Source organism: Neovison vison, chromosome 7, assembly GCF_020171115.1.
Source record: "Neovison vison isolate M4711 chromosome 7, ASM_NN_V1, whole genome shotgun sequence".
In the NCBI taxonomy this organism is placed as follows: Eukaryota; Metazoa; Chordata; class Mammalia; order Carnivora; family Mustelidae; genus Neogale; species Neogale vison.
Window position 1 is genome coordinate 43,719,984 of NC_058097.1, and position 21,631 is coordinate 43,741,614.

Consider the following 21,631-nt stretch of genomic DNA (forward strand, 5'->3'; position numbering starts at 1 on the left):
TGTTGTTGTTATTCTGTCATTGACACTAAAATGTGAATTTTGTACCCAGAAGTGGAGTGCTATGGGTAAAGGAAGTCTTAAATATGGCATTGACTTTGTGCCATCATGAATGAGAATTAACCTACTTCAGGCCAGAAAACTAAAGATTTTTGCTTTTATAGACAGGACATTTGGTCTGACTCTCTTCCAGTCTATCTTATAAGGCAGATCCTTCACCAGTTAAGGCTATAATTTTAGTAGAAATGGTAGGAGTCATTCAGAATGTGTGTTGGGTGTTTCTTGCTGCTTTTGGTAATGTCCCATGAAAGATAAATTTGGTATAGACTTAGTTGCAGAGGACACTAGCAGAGATTGAAAGTATATTGCTTTGTTAAGAGTGGAGGTTGGGGTACCAGGTGGTGGGTATTATAGAGGGCACGGCTTGCATGGAGCACTGGGTTTGGTGAAAAAATAATGAATAATGTTTTTCTGAAAATAAATAAATTGGAAAAAAAAAGTTAAAAAAAAAAAAAAAAGAGATGTCATCTCTCCCTACAGGCATCCAATCCTGGTTGACAGTAAATTCACATATTGCTGTATCCCAGCTAGTGTTTTTAGGTGTTTGGGATATATCAATGAGCAACTCTAGCAGGTGGAGATAGAATAGTTATAGAAACAGAGTATATTAGAACATTAGTGTTATGGAGGAAAGGTCATTCAGAAGTAGTTCAGAGGAATATGAAAGTTTATGAAATGGACCATAGATAAGAAATTATTGAGTCGAGATTTGAAGACGTGAAAGAGAAAGTGGTTATCTAAGGGAAGAGTACTGCAAACAGGAGGAAGCTAAGAGCAAAGGCCCTACAATGGGATGATGTTAGTATACTTGAGGAACATCAAAGAAGCTATTGTAGAGGTCTATGAAAGGGGGTGATTAATAGAGGAGGATAGAGAGATAACAGGGCCACATCTTATAAGTCCTTGTCAGTCACTGTAAGCATTTTGTAATTTTTTCTGGTAGAAGAGGAAGCCACGGGAGTGTTTCAGCAGACGCTGTGATTTGACAAGCTGCCATTGTGTTGTTTAAATTTAAAAAAAAAAAAAAGTGAAGTGGGCAAGAGGCCGTGGCCCCTTAATTCAGATGAAAGATATTAGCTTACATCATAATGGTAACAATGGTGAGAAGTGGCTGGACTCTAAATATAGGGTACATGTGAGCAAGCAAGATTTGTTTAAGGGTTAGATATCAGGTGAGAGAGGTTTCTGGGGTGACTTTGCCTCACAGATTTTGGCTTCAAACAACTGGAAAGATGGTATTCCCATCAGCTGAGATGGGAAAAGCTGTAATTCCTTCAGGTTTGTTGGGGATATTGGGGAGTTCAGTTTTTAAAATGTTGAGTTGAAATATTTTTTTAGACAAAATGATAATATTGATTAGGCACTTGGGTGTTTTAGCTTGTACTGTTCTAGAGATTATATTAATTTGGTAAGTATTGCCTATACTTCTATAAAACCATGAGGCAGAATAAGATCATTAAAGACGGGTATAGATAGAGAAAATACTGATCCACAGTGCCTTCTAACATTAAGAATTCAAGGATAAAAGGACAGACTAGCAAAGAATGCTAAGAAGGGTGGGTGGGATAGAAGGAAAAACAGAATAGTGTGGCATTACAGAAGCTACATGAAAGTGAGTCAAAGGAAGACGGTCAATGGTTGTAGATACCATTAGCAGACGACATAATACTAGATGAGACTTGACTTGAACTTATTCATATTATTGTTGCTCTTGAGAAGAGTAGGGGTATTTTTGTTTGTTTTAGAGTGGTTGAATTAAGAACCTGTTGAAAAATAGAAATTGGGGACAGTGAATATAGACACAACTGCTTGGAGGTGTTTGCAACAAATACAAGCAAAAAAAAAAGAAAAAGTAGCAACAGGAATTAGAGTGTCTCCAGGATGGGAGAAGTAATAGCAATTCTGTATGCTGTTTGGAATAATTGGATGGGGGGAATAATTCATAACAAAGTAGTGAGAATTACTGGAGCAATGGCTTTATGTCAGTGAGGGGATAAGATTTAACAGATGGAGGGATCGTTTGGGGTAATATCCTGGAAAGTTTATTCCTGACAATAGTATGGCCAAATATGGGGTGCTGGTAAGTAAGTAGATGAGATGGGAGAAGTTTTGGAAAATGTTCTTCTAATGCCTTCAGTGATTTCATGAGCATTAAACAAGGTTAGCTGAAAATATGGGGGGGGTGAGAAGTTTGGGGTCCAAGAGAAAAAAGATATGAAAGTCACCAAAGTGAGGTATTTAATGTGAAATATGATTGCCTGGCAACATTAAAGGGATAGAAAAATGAAAGCACAAGGGGCCAGTAAGCAAAAGAAATCAAGCTTAAAACTATTCACACAAGATCTTTGTATTATAGTTAAACAAATTAGCGAATACTTGAAAGCCTAATAAGTTTCTTTTTTTAGAAGATTTTATTTGACAGAGAGGTCACAAGTAGGCAGAGAGGCAGACAGAAAGAGAGGGGGAAGCAAGCTCTCTGCTGAGCAGAGAACCCCAATGTGGGGCTTGATCCCAGGACTCTGGGATCATGACCTGAGCTGAAGGCAGAGGCTTTAACCCACTGAGCCACGCAGGCACCCCAAAAGCCTCTTGAGTTTTTGAGGGATATGTACTACTGTTAATGAAACCCAATCCTAGCCTGCAACAGTGTATGATTCAAATCCCCCAAACAATTCCCAGACTTTGGAACAGATCCATCAGGAATTTATGTAGTTTTCCCAATTATATGTATGAAACTATATTTCTAGCTATACAGGCTACTAGCAGAGATTGAAAGTGACATATGTATCTATGTATCTATCTATCTATAGATATCTAGATACCGATATCGATATCGGTATCTAGATATCTATAGATAGGTACATACACACACACAGCTATATATATGAGCTATATATATACACACATTATATATAGCTCAACGTAGTTTTGCTTTTTTCATTTGCTTTTTAAGAATATATAAACTGTATGTTTTATAAAAACCTGCCTTGTTTTTTCGCTTCCATATTTTGGCAATAGTTCCAGTTGCTGTTGCCACGTAACAACCACTCCAAACTTAGCTTAAGATACAGTAATAATTGGGGCACCTGGGTGGCTCAGTGGGTTAAGCCACTGCCTTAGGCTCAGGTCATGATCTCAGGGTCCTGGGATCGAGCCCCACATCGGGCTCTCTGCTCAGCAGGGAGCCTGCTTCCTCCTCTCTCTCTGCCTGCCTCTCTGCCTGCTTGTGACTTCTGTCTGTCAAATAAATAAATAAAATCTTTAAAAAAATACAGTAATTATTTAGCTCACACATATGTAAAAACTTGGACAGGGCTTGGCAACAACAGCTCATCTCTGATTGATGTAGCCTTAGATGGGGTGGCTTGAAAGCTTGATGGCTGAAGGCTGGGATCATCTGAAGATTCACATGCTCACATGTCTGGCTCTTGATTCTGGCTATCAACTGAACCTTAGGTTGGTCAGCCAGAATACCTACATATGATATCTCTATGAGGCCACTAAGCACAGTGTCTTGGGTTTCAAGAGTATGCCCTATAAAACAAGGTGAAAGTGCATGTAATTTTTATGATCTAGCCTCAGAAATCACATAACATCACTTGTGTCATACTCTATTGGTTGAGGCAGTTAAAGCTCTATGAAAGAATTGTCACATTTTAAGAAGAGACTGTAGGATAGGATATATTGTGGCCTGTTTGGAAAATGCGGTGTACCATAAAGATCTTCCATACCTAGGCTGGGAAGTTGCATAATTTCACTTCTGCCATTCTCTGTTTAGGCAGCTAGCTACATTTTGATAGGAGAGTGTCATGTTGTAAGCAGAACATATGAGGTAGGATATAGTTGAGTGAGTGGGCCTTTTTGGAAAATATATTCTGTCCCAGAGGTCCTCTCCTACATGAAATTACCTCATTTTTATGGTGGCATGTTGTTATACCTATATTTTCTTTTAATGATACACCATAATTTGGGCAGACTGCCAAAATTTTCAGGTTTTTTTCCCCTGGGTGCTTGGCTCCTCTGCTAAGTACCAAATTTTCCATTCTCTCTTGCCAGTTGTGGCCCTGTGACTAAGTGAAAGGTTATCAGAAGTGATACATAATTTCCTTCTCATTTGCTCAAAACTTTCCGTAAGAACAGGTCGCTTGGGTGGCTTAGTCAGTTAAACATCCGACTCTTGATTTCATCTCGGGTAATGACCTCAGAGTCGAGAGATCAAGCCCTGGTTGAGGTCCATGCTCAGTAGAGTCTGCTTGAGACTCTTTCTCTCCCTTTCCCTTTGTCCACCCCCCTCAAATAAATAAATCTTCCAAAATTTTTCCATAAGAGTATAGAAATAACTCCCAATTCATTATTTATTACGGTTAGTGTAAATATTTAATGTGGCTATTAAGGATATTTTACTTCCAGTTCTGGACCAAGATGGAGTATACAGAAACATGAAGCTATTGTAAAAGAGTAACTATAAGATATAGAGAATTCTGAAGAGTACCCAAAGACTAAAGGAGAGTATCCAGGGAAGGATAAATTTTGAAGATGGGCCCCATCTCTAAGTCTGGGGTTCAGATTTCATTATAGAAGGTGTGGTTTCAGCTCCACTGAGTGGTGGGGAATTTTGGTGGGGTGCCAGGGCTAGAGCTAATCTATACTTGTTCAGCAAGCAGGAAAAAAAACCTTTGGGACACAAATGAGTTGCAATATTAACAATAGGGGACTTTAACACAGCACTTAGATCAATGGATAGATTATCCAGCCCTCTTACACCATTGGTGGGAATGCAAGTTGGTGCAGCCACTTTGGAAAACAGTGTGGAGATTCCGTAAGAAATTAAAAATAGGGGCACCTGGATGGCTCACTGGGTTAAGCCTCTGTCTTTGGCTCAGGTCATGATCTCAGGGCCCTGGGATCAAGCCCCACATCAGGTTCTCTGCTTCCCCCTCTCCCTCTGCCTGCTGTTCTGCCTACTTGTGATCTCTCTCTGTCAAATGAATAAATAAAATCTTAAAAAAAATTAAAAATAGTGCTACCCTATGACCCTGCAATTGTACTACTGGGTATTTACCCCAAAGATATAGATATAGTGAAAAGAAGGGCCATCTGCACCCCAATGTTCATAGCAGCAATGGCCACAATTGCAACTGTGGAAAGAGCCAAGATGCCCTTCAACAGACAAATGGATAAAGAAGATATGGTCCATATATACAATGGAATATTACACAGCCATCAGAAAGGATGAATACCCAACTTTTGTATCAACATCAACAGGAATGGAGGAGATTATTCTGAGTGAAATAAGTCAAGCAGAGAAAGTCAATTATCATATGGTTTCACTTGTGGAGCATAAGGAATAATATGGAGGACATTAGGAGAAGAAAAGGAAAAGGGAATTGTGGTAAATCAGAGGGGGAGACGAAGCATGAGAGACTGTGGACTCTGAGAAACTAACTGAGGGTTTTGGAGGCAGGGGTGGGGGATGGGTGAGCCTGGTGGTGGGTATTAAGGAGGGCATGTATTGTATGGAGCACTGGGCATGGTACATAAACAATGAATCTTGGAACACTGAAAAAGAAATTAAGATGTTTTTAAAAAGGGTAAAAAGAAAAATCAACAAAGGAAACTGACTTTGAAAGATGTATTAGACCAAGTGGAGCTACGGATATATTCAGAACACTCCATCCTAAAATAGAATACACATTCTTTTCAGGTACACAAGGGAATAGATCACATATTGAGCCACAAAACAAGTCTCAACAAGTGAAAAAACATTGAGTTCATACCATGCATCTTTTCTGGACACACCACTGTGAAACTAGAAGTTAACCACAAGAAGAAAACCTGGAAAGAGCACAAATATATGAAGATAAAAAACATGGTACTAAACAATGAGTGGATCAACCAAGAAATTAAAGAGGACATAAAAAAATACATGGAGACAAGTGAAAATGAAAACACAATAGCCCCAAATCCTTCAGATGCAGCAAAAGCTATTCTAAGAGGGAAGGGTCTAGCGATACAGGCCACGTCAAGAAGGAAGAAAAATCTCAACCTAATCTTACACCTAAAGGAACTAGAAAAAGAACAAACAGAACCCCACACCAGTAGACGGAAGGAAATAATAAATATTAGAGCAGAAATAAATAGAAACTAAAACAGAAATCAATAAAACCAGGGCCTCAAACTAAACCAATCCCTCCCATTGGTACATACCTTAGATCACAGCCCATAGTTTCACAAGTTCTTGATAGGACTTCCCCAAATGGCCCTTGTAATAAACAGTTACCCCTGCTTCCCAGAGCCTTCCCCTTGTGTGGCCCTTCTGTAAGTCCCCCATGAAGCTTATATAAACCCCACTCTTTTTTATTTGAATTAAGCAGTCTGGCCCTAGCATGAGAACCCTACAACACTACCTACAGACCCTAATGAAAGCATGTGCCCTAGGTTCTGCTGCACTTTCTGTGTGCATTCTGCCTGGACCTACCTGCGTGGCCTCTGGAGGCATGCTGTGTACTTCCTCCTGGACCTGTGAGTAATAAACTATATTTCAATTTCTTTTTGGCCTTTTTTTGAACCCCAGTTCACCATCCAACATTGTGGTGCTCTACTTTATAAATACTAATTTAACAAAATTAAAACAGAGGTATCCTAGTAGCAACTCCCTCAGGTTTTGTTTAGCTGGAGTATCTTAATTTCTCTTTCATTTTGAGGTTAGTTGTGCCAGATATAGAACATCTGGAAGATAGAAACTATAAAAACATTCTCTTTTGGAATGTTAAATATATAAGCTGATTTTCTTCTGACTTTATGGTTTCTCCCATCCAAGTACTAACCAGGCCCGACCCTGCTTAGCTTCCGAGATCAGACGAGATTGGGCGCGTTCAGGGTGGTATGGCCGTAGACTGACTTTATGGTTTCTGATGAGTAATCAGCTGTTAACTTTATTGAAGCACCTTTGTATGTAGCAAATTGATTGCCTCCTGCTTTCAAGAACCTTTGTCTTTGCTTGTCAATAATTTAATTGTAACACTTCTGAGTGTTGATCCCTTTGAGTTTATCATGCTTGCAGTTGATTGAGGGTCATGAAAATGTGTATTTCTTCAGGTTTGGGAAGATTTGGGCAGTCATTTCTTCAAATATTTTTTCTGCCTCCTTCTTCCTCCTTCTGGGCTCCTATTATGTATAGGAGCTTGATGGTGTCAGATAGCTTTTTCAGGCCCTCTTTTTTCTTTCTTTCTGTTTCTAGTCTTCAGACTAGATAATTTCAATTGCCTTATCTTTTTTTTAAAAGATTTTATTTATTTATTTGACAGAGAGAGATCACAAGTAGGCAGAGAGTCAGGCAGAGAGAGAGAGGGAGAAGTAGGCTCCCTGCCGAGCAGAGAGCCTGATGCGGGGTTCGATTCCAGGACCCTGAGATCATGACCTGAGCCGAAGGCAGAGGCTTAACCCACTGAGCCACCCAGGCGCCCCTCCATTGCCTTATCTTTAAATTCACTAAGTTTTCTACCTCCTCAGGACTCATCTAGTGAATTTTTCATTTCAGCTTTGTACTTTTCAGGTCCAGAATCTCTTTTGGGTTCCTTTTTATAGTTTCTATCTTCCAATTAACATTCATTTTTGTTCATTTATTATATTCTTTTTTTTAAAGATTTTATTTATTTATTTGACAGAGATCACAAGTAGGCAGAGAGGCAGGCAGAGAGAGAGGAAGGGAAGCAGGCTCCCTGCTGAGCAGAGAGCCCGATGCGGGGCTTGATCCCAGGACCCTGGGGTCATGATCTGAGCTGAAGGCAGAGGCTTAACCCACTGAGCCTCCCAGGCGCCCCTCATTTATTATATTCTTGATTTACTTTAGTTTTTTGTCCAGTGTTTTACTTAGCTCATTTAGCATATTTTGGATAGCTGGTTTAATATATTTGACTAGTGATTTCAATATCTGCATTTCCTCAGTGATAGTTTCTGTCAGATTCTTCTTGATATGTGAATGGGACATACTTTCCTATTTTTTTAATGCTTTTCAATTTGTTGCTGAGATGTAGACATTTTGAGTAGTATAATGTTGTAAGTTTGGAAATCAGATTATTTCCCTCCTTGGGGATTGCTGATTTTTGTTGGTTGAGGACTGCAGCCATCCATTTATTTAGTGACTTCTCCAGACTATTTTTGCGAAGTTTGTATTCCATGTTGTGTGTCATCACTGATGTTTCTGTTACATAATCTCTGAGGTTAGTCAGAGATATTGATTAAAACTTCAAGAAAATATAACAATTATAATCATATGCACTGTCTTAGCTTGGGCTTCTATAAAATAATACCATAGACTGGGTGTTTTAAGAAACAAATTAATTTTTTTACAATGCTAGATGCTAGAATTTGGAGGTCAGTGTCTCAATATGTCAGTTTCTGGTGAGAAATTTTTTTTTTTAGTAAAAGCTCTTTTATTGGATTGTAGATGGCCACTATCTTGCTGTATGCTCACATGACCATTTCTTTGTCCAGGTGCAGAGAAAGAGTGAATAAGCTCTCTGATATCTTTTCTTATAAGAGCACAAATCCTATCATGAAGGTTTGTCCCTCATGACTTCATCTTATCCTAATTATCTTCCAAAGGCCCCATCTCCTTACAGTAGGGCTTAGGGCTTCAACATATAAATTTGGGAGACACACAAATATTCACTCTATAATATGCATCTAACAACAGACCTACAGAATATATAAAGCAAAAAAAATGACATTATTGAATATACAAACAGTTATACAATAGTACCTTGAGCCTTGACTACTCTACTTCCAATAATAAATAAAACAATGAGTCATTAAATTCTACACCTGAAACTAATATTACACACCTTATTTTAACTGACTGAAATTTAAATAAAAACTTGAAAACAAAACAAAATAATAAAACAATGAAATAGAAGATCAGTAAGGAAACAGAAGACTTGAACACTAAGTCAACAGACAAAACAGAATCCTCAACCTATTAATAGCAAAACACTGATTTTTGTCTTAAGTCCATGTTGAACAACCTTCAGAATAGACCATGTAATTAGCCACAAAACAAATCTTAATACATTTTAAGAAACTGAAAATACACCACATATCTTTACCAATTACAGTGGAATGAAATCTATGTGGAAATTAAGCAACACACTTTTTTGAAGTATAATTAATATGCAATTAGTTCTATTAGTTTCAGATGTATAAACATATGGATTCAACAATGCAATACTGTACTCAATGCCCATCACAGTAATGTAGTAACCATACAACATTACTACAATAAATTGGCTATATTCATTATTTTGTACTTTTCATCTCTGTGACTTATTTTATAACTGAAAATTTGTACCTTTTAATTCCCTTTATTTAACCCACCCCTACATTCATACCATCTTCCCCTCTAAGCAAATACCAGTGCGTTCTCTGTATTTAAGAGTCTCTCTCTTTCTCTCTCTTTTTTTGAAACAACATACTCTTAAGAAATCACTATATTAAATAAGAAATCCAAATATGAAATTATAATTTGGGAAAATGAAAATGAACACGCATAACAAAACTTAGAGGATGTAGTGGGCCCAGTGGAATGAAACTAGAAATCAATAGTAGGAGAAGTAGAAAATCCACAAATATGAGAAAATTAAAGACTTTTAACGAGTACATCAAAGAATACTTCACAGGGGAAATCACAGATCTTGAGACAAACTGAAAAACATAACATTACAAACACTTAAAAGAATGCATCCAGGGGGGGGACAAGATGGCGGGGTACTAGGAAGAGGCGTCTTTTCAGCTGGTACCCCAAAGTGAGCTGATTACCTACCAAAGAACTCTGATCACCCATGAAATCAGCCTGAGATCAGAATTATACACGTCTGGATCTCTACAGGGACAGAAGACGCCAGTGAGCAGGTAAAGCGGAATGGGAACAGCGGACTGATATCTGAAGATAAACAAAAGGGGGAGGGAGCCACCAGAGGCGACCGGTGCGAAAGTAATACCCCGATACGAGCGAGAGTGCCCTGCGTCTGGGGACCAGCATTAACTCGGAGACTGGTTGAAAGCACTCCAAAAGAGCAAAGGATCGCGGGGGCAAACTGTGGGATTCGGGGCGGCTAGGGACAGGGGCTTGAGTCCCCGGTCCCAGACGGCCTCCCCGGCGCGGAGGCAGAGAGAGTGCGGCGGAGAAACCGGCTCCTGGTCCCTAAGCCGCCAGCGTGCCCCAGAGCGCGGGGTTCCGGCTCCTGTGAGGGGATGGGAGCCGGTCTGCAGAACGCGCGCTAGCCCTACCACAAAGCTTGAGATGCGCGTGCACGTCGCTCCAGCTCTCCTGGGTTTCTAAGGCCCTGGGGCGCTTCTAGACCCGGGCCATTGTTTCAAAGTCTAAGCCTCGCGCCCGCGAAACTCTTCCCCGGACAGAGGCGCGCAAAAGCCCAGCCTGCGGCTTACGGACCAGCGCCCCGTTCTCAGTGCCCCAGACGCGCGCCCGACACACAGCCGCCTCTGAAAAGAGGTGCGCGCAAGCCGGGCACTCCCAGCCCCGGCCAGCGGCAAAATCTCAGTGTGCGATCGCTGCTTGGAACCTCTCTGGCGGTCAGGAGCTCCCAGACAGCCGCCACTGCCTTGGCTTTGGGAACGAGCAAAAGATCCTGCGCCCCCAGGGTCTTTAACTTGGAACCTGCACTGCCAGCATCCAAGGGGGAATTTATTCAGCTTCTGCACCCAGACTGAGGCTTCTGAGACGGAGATCAGGAAGTGTTCCAGGGTGCACCTTGACTGCACCAGAGTTGATACATCCAGCTACATCTGTTCAGTCTTCTCCCACCAAAATGACTAGGAGGAGGAATGCCCAACAGAAGAAAAATACAGAGGATGGACCTTCCGCAACAGAGCTAACGGCTATCAACATAGACAATATGTCGGAAAGAGAATTCAGGCTAACAATTATCCAGGCAATAGCTAGGTTGGAGAAAGCCATGGATGACCAAACAGAATTGATTAGAGCCGAACTGAAAGCGACCAGACAGGATGTTCACAATGTTAGGGTGGAGCTTAAAGCTACCAGGGAGGAGGTCCACAATGCTCTCAATGAGTTCCAATCCAATCTAAACTCTCTCAAAGCTAGGGTAACTGAGACAGAAGATAGAATTAGTGATCTGGAAGACAAACAGATAGAGAGAAAGGATCAGGAGGAAGCCTGGAACAAACAGCTTAGATCCCACGAAAACAGAATTAGGGAAATAAGTGATGCCATGAAGCGTTCCAACGTCAGAATTATTGGAATTCCTGAAGGGGAGGAGAAAGAAAGAAGTCTAGAAGATGTCGTGGAACAAGTCCTTCATGAAAACTTTCCGAATCTCGCGAATGAAACCAGCGTTCATGTACTAGAGGCTGAACGGTCTCCACCCAAGATTATACACTCCAAAAAAACATCACGACACCTGATAGTCAAATTGAGAAATTATAATTGTAGGTATAATCTCTTGAAAGCTGCCAGGGCAAAGAGGCTCCTTACTTACAGAGGGAAGCCCATCAGAATAACGTCAGACCTGTCCACAGAGACCTGGCAAGCCAGAAGAGGCTGGCAAGATATATTCAGGGCACTAAATGAGAAGAACATGCAGCCAAGAATACTTTATCCAGCAAGACTGACATTCAAAATGGATGGAGAGATAAAGAGTTTCCAAGACCAGCAAGACTTAAAAGACTATGCAACCACCAAGCCGATACTGCAGGAAATATTAAGGGGGGTTCTATAAAAGAGGAAAAATCCCAAGAATAGCATTGAACAAAAATATAGAGACAGTCTACAGAAAGAAAGACTTCAAAGGTAACTCGATGTCAATAAAAACGTATCTATCAATAATCACTCTCAATGTGAATGGCCTCAATGCACCCATAAAACGGCACAGGGTTGCAGATTGGATAAAACGACAGGACCCATCCATATGCTGTCTACAAGAGACCCATTTTGAACCTGAAGATACACGCAGACTGAAAGTGAAGGGGTGGAGAAGCATCTTTCATGCCAATGGGACTCAAAAGAAGGCTGGGGTAGCGATTCTCATATCAGATAAATTAGACTTCAAACTAAAGACCGTAGTCAGAGATACAGAAGGACACTACATAATCCTTAAAGGGACTATCCACCAAGATGATCTAACAATTGTAAATATCTATGCTCCCAATATGGGAGCAGCCAATTACTTAAGAAAACTGTTAATCAAGATAAAGAGTCATATTGATATGAATACACTAATCGTAGGTGATCTTAACACGCCTCTTTCAGAATTAGACAGATCATCGAAGCAGAAAATCAATAAAGAAACAAGAGCATTGAACGACACATTGGACCAGACGGACCTCATAGATATATACAGAACATTCCACCCTAAAACAGCAGAATACTCATTCTTCTCAAGTGCACACGGAACCTTCTCCAGAATAGACCACATACTGGGTCACAAATCAGGACTCAGCCGATACCAAAAGACTGAGATTATTCCCTGCATATTCTCAGATCACAATGCTTTGAAACTGGAGCTCAATCACAAGGAAAAGTTCCGAAGGAACTCAAACACCTGGAAGCTAAAGACCACCTTGCTTAAGAATGCTTGGATCAACCAGGAGATCAAAGAAGAACTGAAACAATTCATGGAAACCAATGAGAATGAAGACACTTCGGTCCAAAACCTATGGGATACAGCAAAGGCGGTCCTAAGGGGAAAATATATAGCCATCCAAGCCTTGCTCAAAAAAATTGAAAAATCCAGAACACACCAGCTGTCTCTACACCTTAAAGAACTGGAGGATCAACAACAAATCAAACCAACTCCACACATAAGAAGGGAAATCATCAAGATTAGAGCTGAGATCAATGAGGGAGAAACCAGAGATACAGTAGAACGTATCAATGAAACTAGAAGCTGGTTTTTTGAAAGAATCAATAAGATCGATAAGCCACTGGCTACACTAATCCAAAAGAAAAGAGAGAAATCCCAAATTCATAAAATTATGAATGAAAGGGGAGAGATCACAACTAACACCAAGGAAGTAGAAACAATCATCAGAAGTTACTACGAACAGTTATATGCCAATAAGCTTAGCAACCTTGATGAAATGGATGCATTCCTGGAAAAATATAAACTACCAAAATTGAACCAGGAAGAAATCGACAACCTGAATAGACCGATATCTAATAACGAGATTGAAGCAGTGATCAAAAATCTCCCAAAAAACAAGAGCCCAGGACCTGACGGATTCCCTGGGGAATTCTACCAAACCTTCCAAGAAGAAATAACACCTATTCTCCTGAAGCTGTTTCAAAAAATTGAAGCAGAAGGAAAACTTCCAGACTCTTTCTATGAAGCCAGCATTACCCTGATCCCCAAACCAGGCAAGGACCATACCAAAAAGGAGAATTTCAGACCAATATCACTGATGAATATGGATGCTAAGATTCTCAACAAGATCCTAGCCAACAGGATCCAACAACACATTAAAAAGATTATCCACCATGATCAGGTGGGATTCATCCCTGGGCTACAAGGATGGTTCAACATTCGTAAATCAATCAATGTGATACAACAAATTAATAGGAGAAGAGAGAAGAACCACATGGTCCTCTCAATTGATGCAGAAAAAGCATTTGACAAAATCCAACATCCGTTCCTGATTAAAACGCTTCAAAGTATAGGGATAGAGGGAACATTCCTGAACCTCATCAAATCTATCTATGAAAGACCCACAGCAAATATCATCCTCAATGGGAAAAAGCTTGCAGCCTTCCCGTTGAGATCAGGAACAAGACAAGGATGCCCACTTTCACCACTCTTGTTCAACATAGTATTAGAAGTCCTAGCAACAGCAATCAGACAACAGAGAGAAATAAAAGGTATCCAAATTGGTAATGAAGAAGTCAAACTCTCTCTCTTCGCAGATGACATGATTCTTTATATGGAAAACCCAAAAGACTCCACCCCCAAACTACTAGAACTCATACAGCAATTCAGCAGCGTGGCAGGATACAAAGTCAATGTGCAGAAATCAGTGGCTTTCTTATACACTAACAAGGAAAATACAGAAAGGGAAATTAGAGAATCGATTCCATTTACTATAGCACCAAGAACCATAAGATACCTGGGAATAAACCTAACTAAAGAGGTAAAGGATCTATACTTGAGGAACTATAGAACACTCATGAAAGAAATTGAAGAAGACACAAAAAGATGGAAGACCATTCCATGCTCTTGGATCGGAAGAATAAACATCGTTAAAATGTCTATACTGCCTAGAGCAATCTATACTTTTAATGCCATTCCGATCAAAATTCCACCGGCATTCTTCAAAGAGCTGGAGCAAATAATCCAAAAATTTGTATGGAATCAGAAGAGACCCCGAATCGCTAAGGAAACGTTGAAAAACAAAAATAAAGCTGGCGGCATCACCTTACCTGATTTCAAGCTTTATTACAAAGCTGTGATCACCAAGACAGCATGGTACTGGCATAAAAACAGACACATAGACCAGTGGAACAGAGTAGAGAGCCCTGATATGGACCCTCAACTCTATGGTCAATTAATCTTCGACAAAACAGGAAAAAATATACAGTGGAAAAAAGACAGTCTCTTCAATAAATGGTGCTGGGAAAACTGGACAGCTATATGTAGAAGAATGAAACTCGACCATTCTCTTACACCGTACACAACGATCAACTCAAAATGGATAAAAGACCTCAACGTGAGACAGGAATCTATCAGAATCTTAGAGGAGAATATAGGCAGTAATCTCTTCGATATCAGCCACAGCAACTTCTTTCAAGATACGTCTCCAAAGGCAAAGGAAACAAAAGCGAAAATAAACTTCTGGGACTTCATCAAAATCAAAAGCTTCTGCACAGCAAAGGAAACAGTCAAAAAAACAAAGAGGCAACCCACGGAATGGGAGAAGATATTTGCAAATGACAGTACAGACAAAAGGTTGATATCCAGGATCTATAATGAACTCCTCAAACTCAACCCACACGAAACAGACAAACACATCAAAAAATGGGCAGAAGATATGAACAGACACTTCTCCAATCAAGAAATACAAATGGCTATCAGACACATGAAAAAATGCTCATCATCATTAGCCCTCAGGGAGATTCAAATTAAAACCACATTGAGATATCACCTTACACCAGTTAGAATGGCCAAAATTAACAAAACAGGAAACAACATGTGTTGGAGAGGATGTGGAGAAAGGGGAACCCTCTTACACTGTTGGTGGGAATGCAAGTTGGTGCAGCCTCTTTGAGAACAGTGTGGAGATTCCTCAAGAAATTAAAAATAGAGCTTCCCTACGACCCTGCAATTGCACTCCTGGGTATTTACCCCAAAGATACAGATGTCGTGAAAAGAAGGGCCATCTGTACCCCAATGTTTATCGCAGCAATGGCCACAGTCGCCAAACTATGGAAAGAACCAAGATGCCCTTCAACGGATGAATGGATAAGGAAGATGTGGTCCATATACACTATGGAGTATTATGCCTCCATCAGAAAGGACGAATATCCAACTTTTGTAGCAACATGGACGGGACTGGAAGAGATTATGCTGAGTGAAATCAGTCAAGCAGAGAGAGTCAATTATCATATGGTTTCACTCATTTGTGGAGCATAACCAATAGCATGGAGGACAAGGGGCGTTAGAGAGGAGTAGGGAATTTGGGTAAATTGGAAGGGGAGGTGAACCATGAGAGACTATGGACTCTGAAAAACAGTCTGAGGGGTTTGAAGTGGCGGGGGGGTGGGAGGTTGGGGTACCAGGTGGTGGGTATTATAGAGGGCACAGCTTGCATGGAGCACTGGGTGTGGTGAAAAAATAATGAATACTGTTTTTCTGAAAATAAATAAATTGGGAAAAAAAAAAAGAAAAAAAAAAAAAAAAAAAAAAAAAAAAAGAACAGCAACCCCACTCTTGGAAGGTGTAAGACCTGGGAGAGCAGTCAAACTCTCTGAACTGTGTATTTACCAGCTGAGAAGTAAAAGTGGTAAGTGTTGTCTGACTCAAGCCCCAGGAATGTTATGAGTTAAGGACTATACAGATATAAAATGTGTTTAAAGAATCATTAGCATCCTTGCCTTCACAGGGACACATTTTCTTACACAATCTGAGACAGTAAACAAAAGTCCATTTTAATTTGGCTTCTATCATGCAGTAAAATTTTATGTATGCAATAAATTATCCTTCAGATTTAAAAAAAAAAAAAAAAAAGAATGCATCCAAATCAGAGCTAAAAGAAATTTACAGCTGTAAACATTTCTATTTAAAAAAGAATCTCAAATCAGTAACTTTACATAATATGGAATTAGAAAGAAAAACAATTTAAACCCAAAGCTGTCAGAAGAATGGAAATAGTAAAGATTAGAGCACAGATAAACAAAACAATATAAAGATCAGCAAACCCAGGAGTTGGTTCCTTGAAAATAACAGCAAAATTGAGACTTTTGGCTAGATTGACTATTAAAACAGACAAGAGAAAGAAGACTCAAATTACTAAAATCAGAAGTGAAAGTAGGGACTTTACCAACTTTTCAAAAATAAAAAAGATTATAAGAATACTATAGAGAAATGTAGGCTAAGCACTCTGACAATCTTGGTGAAATGGGAAAACTAGAAATAGACCCCTAGAAATACACAAACTACAAAAAGACCTACAAAAAAATAGAAAATCCAAACAGACCTATGCCAAAGGAAAAAAAAAAGAAAAGAAAAAAGAAAAAGAAAGGAAGAAAAAAAGAAAAAGAAATTAAATCATTAAGCAAAAGCCTCCTAACAAAGAAAAGCCCAGGTCCAGATGGTTTCACTGGTGAATTCTTCCAAACACTTAAAGAATTAACACCAATATTCCTCAAACTCTTCCCAAAACTTGAATTAGAGGGATCACTTCCAAACTTATTCTGTGAGGTCAACATTACCTTGTTATTAAAAAACTACAGGCCAGTATCCCTTGTGAATACAGATGAATATAGATGCAAAGGTCCTCAACACAATACTAGCAATAATAATATGCTAGTGAATTCAACAATCTATTTAAAGAATTATACACTATGACCAAATGCAATTTATCCCAGTCCTGTGAGGGTGGTACTAGCTATAAAAATCAATGTGATGTTAGGTGCCAGGGTGACTCAATTGGTTAAGCATCTAACTCTTGATCTCAGCTCATGTCTTGATCTCATGGTCGTGAGTTCAAGCCCTGCATTGGGTTCCATGCTGGGTATGGTACCTACTTTAAAAAAAATCAATATAATGTGCTACATTAAAAGAATGAAGAGACTGTATGATCAATTATGTGTCAGCTTCTCTCTGAAGAGAATGGTGAATATAGATGGGAATACCAGTGTCATGACTGAGGTATAGCAAGGAAATAACTTGACAAAAACAAATATTTAAATGTTCTTTATTTTTTTATTATGAAAGATACAGAGAATAAGAACCTACCTATAAACCAACAACCAGTTATATCGATTTATAAGAATTGGCCACACTTGCTTATTTTTTAAAGAAGTAAATGATTAAAACATATCTCCCTTTGCATCCTTTTCTCAATCTCATTTTTCCCCTTCCATATGTCACTCCTGTATTGGATTTATTATTTCCATGAATGTTGTAACACTAAATCTATATGGTATTTAGCCATATACACATAGCATCAATTTGCATATTTTCAAACTTTATATAAGTGGTACCATCTCATACAAAATACTCTCCAGTTCCATTTCATTAATATTATTTTAACATGTATCCTTTTTTTAAAAAGATTTATCCATGTTGATAGAAGTATCTCTACTTCATTCCTTTTGTCTTGGGCTATAACTTACATTCACCCTAATGGTTATTTTGATTGCTTTGAACTTTTCATTCTCAAATAATGCTGATATAGACTTTCATATACATCACCCTAAACACATGAGGAGAGACTATAGTAGGTTTAAGTATGGAACTGCTGGGTCAGAGAGTATGCACATTTTCAGCTTTACTAGATATTGCTAAATTATCCTAAATACAACTACTTCCAATAGCACTGTATGAACATCCTACTGTTCCACATCTTTCCAGTAATTGGCTGTGTGACACTTTTGCCAATGTGATGATTTTGAAATAGTTACCTGTGGTTTTATTTGCATTTCCCTTACTGTAATGGATATAAACAATTATTCTAATAACCTCAAATCCATCCTTTCTCTACAGGTATAAACCATCTTTCTCATATGCAGAATTTCTGTAGGTCAGACTCAATAATTTTCTTGGTGTCTTAAGAAGTCACACTTCATAGATGAATTTCAGAACAAAGTTGTGAAATTAAAGGGCAAAAAGACCTGAGGAGTTTTAGTTCTAATTGCAGTGAATTTGTGAATTAGGAATAACATAACATTATTATCCTGAGTCTCTTCTGCCTAGATTATATGCTCCTCCCAGTTTATTATTCTTCATTTTGCTGAGTTGAGAGAATCTATTTTATATTTAACTATGAACAATTTCAATTCAATTTGAGCCTTTAAATAACTTTAAACTCCATGAGGACATAGTCTTAGTATTGATCACTACTGTCTCCTCATATCTAAAACAGTGTCCAGCAAACAGTAGCTACTCAATATTCACTGAATGAGTGGAAACATATATATTTCAAATATGTAAAAGCCTATATATATTTGCAACTTCTTTCCCTCAATCCCCTTTTGGTTTCAATTTTACAACCACTGGTTAAAAAATTTACAAAATTTGTACTTTTTCTGTGGTATGGAACAATTAAAACCTTAAATTTACCTAGATTCACCCAATACAATTGCTTGAGCCTGGTGTCTTTTTATGGGATAGTATGAATTTTCTATGTTTATTGTTTTTTGGAGTTAATCGTGATAGTGTTTTCTTTCCTTGATCTAAATGTGAGTTCTGTATTCTGTGTGAATCCCCATTTTCTTTATATTGATTGGTTTATCCAATTATCTTTAGAAACTTCCTAAAACTGGTTGTAGGTATAGGTCTACTACTTGTGTCTATATTGATTACTTATCTAGAGTATGAAGACTCCCACTTATGTTTCTCAAATGTTTGGGTTTTCTCAATTCTGACCTGCTGCTTCCCAGGAATGTTCTACTTTATCCACTGAGGAATCTTATTCTAGCTGTGACGAGTGAGTTTATATATGTTGAGTATGTAGAACAGTGCCTGGTGCATAGTAGGCACTCAATACATGTAAGCTATCATGACTTACTGAAAATCTGCTGTTGTGCTATGTGAAGCACTTTACATGCAAATTTATTACTTAATATGCATCAATCTACGACAGACACTATTTCATTTAATAATCACATTTCTACAATACAGTATCCTTTATTATCCCTATTTTAAGAATTAAAGAAAACCCTGAGGTTTACATAGGTCAAACAAATTACTCAAAGTCACATAATGCCACAGTAGTTGTAGAGCTATGATTTTCCAGAATCTAAGCTCTTAGTCCTGGGAAGTGCCTAGTGCTCAGAGGAGGAGACTGGAACAAAATAAGGCTGAAAGGTTTAGAACCAAATATGAAATGCCTCATAGACAATTTTAAGACTGTAGATATTAGCTTAAGACCAATAGTAAGCCCCAAAAAAGTTTTAATTGGAGGCAGTGATGTATTCTTACACTCAAAAAAATCAGTTTGGGTCATGGTGGGAAATGAATTTAAAGGGACTAAAAGTTGATACAGGGAGACATGTTAGAAAGCTATAGCATGGTGATCCAGGTGAGATGAATTGTAGACTATGGCAACATTAGACATAGAGAAAAGAGTATAAATTCTGGAAATATTTATGAGAATGTCTAGAGGACCTGGTGATTGACTGGTTTGGGTGGTGATAGTGATTCCCCAAGATGGATTCTCTGATGATGAGCAAGGTGTGCATGCTGCCTGAAAGTTTTCTTGCATTCCTTACATTCATAAGGTCTTTCTCCAGTATGAATTCTCTGATGTTGGGCGAGGGATCCACAGTAACTAAAAGCCTTTCCACAAACATTACATTCATAAGGCTTCTCTCCAGTATGAACTCTCTGATGTTGAGTAAGGGATGAGTCATTGCTAAAAGCCTTTCCACATTTAATACATTCATAGGGTTTCTCTCCAGTATGAACTCTTTGATGTTGGGCAAGGTAGGCAATCTGGCTGAATGCTTTCCTACATTCTTGACATTTATAAGGTTTTTCTCCAGTATGAATTCTCTGATGTTGAGCAAGATGTGAATTCTGGCTGAAAGCCTTCCCACATTCCTTACATTCATAGGGTCTCTCTCCAGTATGTATTCTCTGATGTACAGTAAGGTATGCACGAAGGCTAAATGCTTTCCCACAGACATTACATTCGTACGGTTTCTCACCAGTATGAACTCTCTGGTGTTGAGCAATGGATGATCTATTGCTAAATGCTTTCCCACATTCAATACATTCATAAGGTTTCTCTCCAGTATGAACTCTCTGATGTTGAGCAAGGTAAGCAAACTGGCTAAAGGCTTTCCTACATACCTTGCATTCATAAGGTTTTTCTCCAGTATGAACTCTCAGATGTTGAACAAGGTGTGCATTCTGACTGAAGGCTTTCCTACATTCCTTACATTCATAGGGTTTCTCTCCAGTATGAATCCTCTGATGTTGAACAAGATTTGATCTCTGGCTAAAGGCTTTTCCACATTCTACACATTTATATGGTTTCTCTCCAGTATGAATTCTTTGATGAAGAGTAAGAGATGAACTCTGGCTAAAGACTTTTTCACAGTCATTACATTTCAAGAGTTTCTTCTCTGTATAGATACTCTTGGGCTTAATGGCCATTAAATTTTTTGTAAAGCTTTTCTTATGTGTATCATGCTTAAGAACTTTTTCCTCTTTGGTGATTATCTGTTGTGTATGAAGCAGTGTGTTCAGATGGAAACCTCCCCAAGATTTGTTATATTCTTGTGCTCTTTTATTAATAAGGGCTTCTTCATGAGTGATTGTCTCTTCTTTGAAACACGCCTTCTGATTAACTGACTGTTTCTCAAAATTGCCCTCACATTTCCATTCTTCTCTCAAACTAGAATACTCAAGGCCATAGCTTGTGAGTTTTTCTATTATCTTCTGTGATGACTGTGCTTCATAAATGTTCTGCTTTGAAGTTAATTCTTCAGTGTCACACATAGAGTCCCAGCCTGAAAAATAATAATTAAAGAAAACGTCTTGTGCTTGCTTCAACAGTACAGTTGAAGTATATGTTACATATATAGATATATATATACAGTTAGTATATGTTCATAAGTACATATACTAAAAAAAAGAAAACATCTCCTCTATCATGTACTAGAAGAAACATTTATGAAAGTACATTCATCCAGTGAAGTATGCAAATTTAATAAATCCACAAGAAAATTGGCTTTTATAGTTCTAATGTTTGCAAGAAACAAAACAGGTCACACAGAAACTTAAGGAGGAATGATTAGAATTATAAGGAAATCAATAAGGTAAATCTAAGGAATTTTAGAAGTGGAGGAACTAGTGGCACCTGGGTGGCTCACTGGGTT

General features: G+C 38.7%; 1 protein-coding gene across 6 annotated transcripts in view; it reads right to left on the reverse strand.

The window, feature by feature from the left end:
- Nucleotides 1-17,351: 17,351 nt before the first annotated feature.
- Nucleotides 17,352-21,631, reverse strand: part of LOC122911610 (zinc finger protein 570) — a 39,105-nt gene continuing 34,825 nt past the window's right edge. For all 6 annotated transcript variants that reach the window (XM_044256512.1, XM_044256511.1, XM_044256508.1 and 3 more), the window contains exon 5: nt 17,352-21,262. In XM_044256512.1, coding sequence (XP_044112447.1) covers nt 19,905-21,262 — 1,358 coding nt within the window. In that variant the 3' untranslated portion in view covers nt 17,352-19,904. The remainder of the gene's footprint in view (nt 21,263-21,631) is intronic.